The sequence below is a fragment of the Sebastes umbrosus genome, chromosome 11 (assembly GCF_015220745.1).
Source record: "Sebastes umbrosus isolate fSebUmb1 chromosome 11, fSebUmb1.pri, whole genome shotgun sequence".
In the NCBI taxonomy this organism is placed as follows: Eukaryota; Metazoa; Chordata; class Actinopteri; order Perciformes; family Sebastidae; genus Sebastes; species Sebastes umbrosus.
Window position 1 is genome coordinate 205,169 of NC_051279.1, and position 7,246 is coordinate 212,414.

At 46.3% G+C, this 7,246-nt stretch overlaps 1 protein-coding gene across 2 annotated transcripts in view; it reads right to left on the reverse strand.

Annotated features, from left to right (window-relative positions):
• Positions 1-6,239, reverse strand: part of LOC119496647 (RNA-binding motif, single-stranded-interacting protein 3-like) — a 180,658-nt gene extending 174,419 nt beyond the window's left edge. Inside the window, exon 1 of one of the 2 annotated variants that reach the window (XM_037784105.1) lies at positions 6,069-6,237. In XM_037784105.1, coding sequence (XP_037640033.1) covers positions 6,069-6,200 — 132 coding nt within the window. In that variant the 5' untranslated portion in view covers positions 6,201-6,237. Of the gene's footprint in view, positions 1-6,068 lie in introns of both variants that reach the window. The other variant, XM_037784106.1, reaches the window with a different exon arrangement.
• Between the last annotated feature and the right edge of the window lie 1,007 nt (positions 6,240-7,246).

A 7,246-nucleotide genomic window follows, 5' to 3' on the forward strand; every position in this document is an offset into this window, starting at 1 on the left:
AGAAGTTTCAGCCGCTTTCATCAACACCACCTCCCACCCCCGCCCACATTCACGTGGCTCTTGGCACCGCCCGGGAACCCGGCTGGAGCTGTTGGATTCTGGACGGTGCTTCATCACATCTGTGCTGCTCCACCTCCCGTGGCGACTCAGCGGGGTACACGTCTATAAATCTAACCGTCACATAGACCATTACATTACTGCTCGTATAACAATACTCTCTCTCTCTCTCTGCTTCCATGTCCTCCCCGTCTCCCCGTTTCTGTGACTACTGTGTGTCTGTTCACTTGTTCTGGATCAACTTCCATGGAAACATCTCAAATCCAAACGTGGTAATTGAGTCAGTAAGTGCAGTCATCATCTTGGATGTGAGCAGTGACTCATCTCCAGTCTTTGCTGTGCAGGATTGCCATTTAAAGTCAGCCCACTGACTCACTGTGCTCTCTACCCACTCAGGAAAAAACACACACAAGTTAACGGCTGGATCCATTTCCTGTCAAATGAAAACTCTCTCAGGACGGCTCGCACACGATGATCCAGCTCGCTCACGATGATCCAGCTAGCTCACGATGATCCAGCTAGCTCACGATGATCCAGCTCTCTCACGATGACCCAGCTCTCTCACGATGACCCAGCTCGCTCACGATGACCCAGCTCGCTCACGATGACCCAGCGCGCTCACGATGACCAGCTCTCTCACGATGACCCAGCTCGCTCACGATGACCCAACTCGCTCACGATGATCCAGCTCGCTCACGATGATCAGCTCTCTCACGATGACCCAGCTCGCTCACGATGACCCAGCTCGCTCACGATGACCAGCTCTCTCACGATGACCCAGCTCGCTCACGATGATCCAGCTCGCTCACGATGACCCAGCTCGCTCACGATGACCCAGCTCGCTCACGATGATCCACTGAAACTCACCAGAAAAGTTCCTCGAGAGCAAGATCCTGGAACTCCCTGACGGAGATGTAGGAGTTAAGAGTAGTGTGAATATTTGTGTATGTGAGGACACATGTAGTCTGTGTTTAGGCTGTCTGCACCAGTGTTTGTGTGTGTGTCATTTAAACGCCACGCAACAAAACTACGGTAACATCCTCAGTTAGGTCTAGTCAACAAAACCACTCCAGGTTTAGGAAACACGTCAAAATAACGACGTAAACTAGTAAACTAGGTATAATGAAGAGAAACATAACATAAGTATGGAAAACACGCCACGAGCGTCACTAACGTCTCTTACCAAAACCACACAGCGGTCTCCTGGTTGAAAGTTCTGTGTTTGTTGGACCCGTCCACCCCCCCCCCCCTCCGTCAGCACTCTTTCTCCCTCTTTATTCTACGTCAGCAGCTCTGAGCGCAGCATATCTACAATCAGTACGGACTCCGCGGGCTACAGATGACACGCCAAAGCAAGAACGGCGTTCTTATTGCACGCTTTTACCTCGCGCATTATCGTGTCATTCACACGTACTTTTCGATGCGACCGGGCTGGTGTGCACGTGTGTATACATCAGAGAAAGAGAGAGTGACAAGAATGTGCACGTGCGCTGGTGAACAGCTTTGCGTATTAGTTAGAGCTCCTCACCTTCGCGTGTTAGTTAGAGCTCAACAAATAAAAGAGATGATGAACTGGAGAGGAAAAGAGGAGTGGGAGAGCAGGACGGCCCCACAGCAAGGAAGGTTACTAAAGAGATGAAAGATAATGTGAGAGAGAGGAATTGAAGGAGAGAGAGGTGGGGGGTTGATGGATGAGGGGAGACACATGTACCATGATTCTGGGGACCAGTTCTCTCTCTCTCATGAATTCAAAGTGCAGGTCTGTATCAAACCTTGCAGTTTAATTAGCACCAGTTCCAGAGAGTGCTTCCTCAGAACTCTGGCTGGTGAAGCTGTGATATGGAGAAAACAGCAATATCCAACTTTAGAAACCAGAAAAAGATCATTTGTAGTGAGCTTGTTTGGAGTTCTGGGATGGATAATTGGAGGAATAGACAAATGTTCACAGAGCCAGTTCTAAATCTGTGGTTAGGCACGCAGCCAGCGATGCTGCTATACATCCTTTACTTCTTTACTTCCTTCCAGCAGCAGAGGAGGTGCAGCCTGTTGGACTTCAGCCTCCAGCTGATCCGGGTCTGTTTCTGGACCCTTCATGGCAGCTTGGCGGGACAACAGACAAAATACCCCACAAGACACGATGTCAGCCCCAATAACAGCAGCACAGAGCCAGAGAGAAACAAGAAGAGCATCACATGTTGGCTATTCCAGCCTTAATATGTCCTTCTCACATTAGTAACGGTGTCATTTCACAGAGACCAGAAGACCTCGTTACACACAGCCAGGGGTCTGTTGCATTTCTCCCAGAACACTAAGACCACATTTCCCACAATCCTTCGGTGTTTCCTTACAAAGTAATAATAGTAATGCCTTGAATTTCCCTCGAGATCAATAAAGTTACTATCCATCCATCCATCCATCTATCCATCTATCCATCCTCCAGTCCTCCAGTCCTCCGGTCCCCCGCTCCTCCGGCCTCCTCATGTCCTCCAGTCCTCCAGTCCTCCGGTCCCCCGGTCCCCCACTCCTCCGGCGTCCTCATGTCCTCCAGTCCTCCAGTCCTCCGGTCCCCCACTCCTCCAGCGTCCTCATGTCCTCATGTCCTCCAGTCCTCCGGTCCCCCAGTCCTCCAGCATCCTCATGTCCTCCAGTCCTCCGGTCCCCCAGTCCTCCAGCGTCCTCATGTCCTCATGTCCTCCAGTCCTCCGGTCCCCCAGTCCTCCAGCGTCCTCATGTCCTCCAGCGTCCTCATGTCCCCCAACCCCACCCCACCTCTTGTTCCCAGCTCATAACCCCACTCGGCCCCAGCCAACTCCTCCGTCACCCCCCCCCCCAGAGCTCCCATCCAGGATTCCTAATCCCTGTCTATCCTCCGTCATTCATTCAGCCAAGACCCCAGATGTTCCAGCAGGCCTCTCTCTCTCTCACAGTTTGAGTTGAGAAGGCAGAAATGTCTACATAGAATAAAGTGTATAAATAAATACAGCAGACTGATGTATAAGGTGCTGAAATGATCTGAAATAGGAGTAATGTAGAGTTGCTATTGAGTACTTTATATGATCCAACCACACATCTAGTAGCCAACAGACGAGCAGCCAAACAGACAAGCAGCTAGCGTCTACTAGTCAGCAAAGAGCCCAGGAAGTCAGACTATAGCCAGGAAAGAAACAACATCATCTGATGGCCGACTGGTCTGCGATCCAGCCTGCCACCCACACTGCAGCCAGCCAGCCAGCCAGCCAGCAGCCAGCCAACCAGCCAGCCAACCGGCCAGCCGGCCAACCAGCATCCAGCCAACCGGCAAGCCAGCAGCCAGCCAACCAGCCAGCCAACCGGCCAGCCGGCCAACCAGCCAGCCAGCCAGCCAACCGGCCAGCCGGCCAACCAGCAGCCAGCCAACCGGCCAGCCAGCAGCCAGCCAACCAGCCAGCCAGCCAGCCAACCGGCCAGCCGGCCAACCAGCCAGCCAGCCAGCAGCCAGCAGCCAGCCAACCAGCCAGCCAGCAGCCAGGCAGCCAGCCAGCCAGCCAACCAGCCATCAGCCAACCAGCCAGCCAGCCAACCATCAGCCAGCCAACCATCAGCCAGCCAGCCAACCAGCCAGCCAGCCAACCAGCCAACCAGCCAACCAGCCAACCAGCCAGCCATCAGCCAGCCAGCCGGCCAGCCACTCATTACAACAACAGGTTCCTCTCTTCACTTCTCCATTGAACCTGTGGCTGCGTTCCTCTCTCTGTGAGGGGGCTCCTGACTCATGGAGAGGTTGGGTTATAGGAAGTTAGTCATAGTAACACCAGCAGACCGAGGCCTTCGGAGGGACCCCTCCAGCCTTCAGTCTCCACACAGCTGTCAGCCTCTCACTTCACCGAAGCTGCACTTCTTAATCCACCACAAAACAGATTTAACTGCAGGCTCCTTAAAGGGAATGCAGCTTTATACTTGAAAAGAGACTAAGAGAGAGAGAGACTCATCACTCTCACCTACGATCTATTACCGGATTAGCAACTGGAAATGGCAGATTCAAAGGATTCACAAAACATTTAAGATCTATAGAGAGGGCAAACAAACCAAACATTTAAGATCTATAGAGAGGGCAAACAAACCAAACATTTAAGATCTATAGAGAGAGCAAACAAACCAAACATTTAAGATCTATAGAGAGCAAACAAACCAAACATTTAAGATCTATAGAGAAGGCAAACAAACCAAACATTTAAGATCTATAGAGAGGGCAAACAAACCAAACATTTAAGATCTATAGAGAAGGCAAACAAACCAAACATTTAAGATCTATAGAGAAGGCAAACAAACCAAACATTTAAGATCTATAGAGAGGGCAAACAAACCAAACAGTTAAGATCTATAGAGAGAGCAAACAAACCAAACATTTAAGATCTATAGAGAGGGCAAACAAACCAAACATTTAAGATCTATAGAGAGAGCAAACAAACCAAACATTTAAGATCTATAGAGAAGGCAAACAAACCAAACATTTAAGATCTATAGAGAAGGCAAACAAACCAAACATTTAAGATCTATAGAGAGGGCAAACAAACCAAACATTTAAGATCTATAGAGAGGGCAAACAAACCAAACAGTTAAGATCTATAGAGAGAGCAAACAAACCAAACATTTAAGATCTATAGAGAGGGCAAACAAACCAAACATTTAAGATCTATAGAGAGAGCAAACAAACCAAACATTTAAGATCTATAGAGAGGGCAGACAAACCAAACATTTAAGATCTATAGAGAGGACAGACAAACCAAACATTTAAGATCTATAGAGAGGGCAGACAAACCAAACATTTAAGATCTATAGAGAGGGCAAACAAACCAAACATTTAAGATCTATAGAGAGGGCAGACAAACCAAACATTTAAGATCTATAGAGAGGGCAAACAAACCAAACATCTTTGCATTAAAGAAAGACTGATGTCACCGGGCTCAGCTCTAGACGCTGGGTGGTACAGACACGTGTGTCCTATAGATATTTACTTCAGGGATCAAATGGAGCAGCGTATCAGGAGAAGGGAACATGAAGCCGTAACCAATGAAGAGTGAGGATGACACGTAGATCAGCTGGTAAGTTTAAGTAAGTATTGATTGTTTGAAGAAAATAAAATAAAAATAAACATTTATCACAGTAACCAAGTTCTTATCAAAGTTCTTATCAAAACACCTCTTAAAGAAAAATGGTAACACCTTTCAAATAACATCCATCAACAGTTCAGATACTAACTCAACAAGAGATTTACAGCATTGCCCTTTAAGTGAGGATTAGTCAGTTTAATCACTGATTAATCAGTCCTAGCAGGGTTGATGATGAAAACAACACTTCAGATCAATAGCTTGGCCTGCTGCAGTCTACCAACACGGTTAGCACAGAGGAGCAGCAGAAGAAAAGAAGAAAAAACCTCCAATCCAACTTAAACAGGAGAAAGAACAAGAGCTGGCCTGCAGAGGCCAAACAGAAACATTACCTACTCACTCTTTAACAGTTCCACTGATTCAGGATCTAAAACAGAAACATTACCTACTCACTCTTTAACAGTTCCACATGTTCAGCATCATAAACAGATCAATATGTCATTTATTTCTTTAAGTCTCATTATTCTCCATTAAACCAACTATATGCATGACAACTGATCAGAAATAAACATTATGATATTTCCTTCATAAATATCTCTTTATGAATATGAAGAAAAATAACACAGAACTAATCAACCCAATTTAGCATTTTCAGAACCATTTAACCATCTAACAGTTCAAAACAGGTTAAATCAACTAATTCACTCCACTAAATCAGCATCACAATTCATCAGCAGAAAAGGTCAATGTTAGGAACAACTGGAGACAAACTGCAGGTTTCTGTCCTCTTTGCAGAGACCTGAGACAGATGAGCAGAGTACATAGTGTTTTACATATCTAACCTCACTAAACAAATAATCTTACTTCAATTAATGAAGCTAATTTCTATCAAACACAGCAGCTTTAAAGTAGAACAAGACTCACGTGTTTCCTGCAGAGACTCTGCGACCAATCACTGGTTTTAGATCCACTACTGACAGAAAACAGGACGAACTCCAGCGACTCTGGTGTCTCCATCAGAAAGTTAGATATCCACTTTCCAGCTGAGTTCAACATGCGTCAGGGGCTGCAGGCCAAAGCTCTTAATTGCATCCCCGTTCCCCTCACTTGCGTCTTTTCCTTGCGTCTTAGTCCCTCCCACCAGGGAAGCATGGAGAGACGCAAGGAAACCATGCGAGGAGAGAGGAAACGAGGAAACCATGCGAGGAGAGAGGAAACGAGGAAATATGTTTTAAAAGACATGGAACGTCACGTGAAGCGACGTCCGTTTCTGATCACATCTGGATCACATCTGGATCAGCTGTCAGTCAGCTCTAACAGCTGTTTGTGTCTGAACTGATCTAATACTAATAAAGACAAGTGCAAGCTGCAGTCTGTATTTCTGCTGTGGACTGCTTAGAGGCTCAGGAACCATCTCTACTGGATCAATAACTTTATATTACTTATTCATTATTAGCGTCTGTAGTTATTGATATTCTGATTGTGAGCTCATTATTTAATAACCCAGAATATGACTGTGGTGTTTTTTGAACACTGGACATTATTTATTGGGCTAAAGGGAAAATGTAAATGATGTAACTCATATCAAACCAGACGTTCAGGAATCATCAGCCCCATGTGACTGAATGAGGATAAAGGATGTAAAAGGTGTTTGTTGCTGACAGACAGACTCTCCTTCTCTCTCTGACTTTAATAGAATCATTAATAAAAGTTAACGGGGGAAATAACAGATCATGAAAAGACACATCATTCTAATAAATGCAGAAAGTGATTTTAAGTCAGTTCATCAGGTCTTATAAACCCCTCTGACTGTCAGGCTGCTTCACTGACGGTGTGTGAAGCAGAGATACTGCAGGTCCTTCTGCTGCTGCTCAGAGCTTCAGTTAACAGATTATAACTAGATGGTGAATCAGAAGACAACTAAACTATAAAACGTTTAATCTGTGATCTGTCTTCACTCCGGTATAAAACTCCAGTGATGTTGAGAGGTAAAGTTATCAGATCAGTCTGATCAGCAGCAGCGTCCAATCAGTGACTGATATCCAATAAGGGGGCGTGTCTATCAGCAGCAGCGTCCAATCAGTGACTGATATCCAATAAGG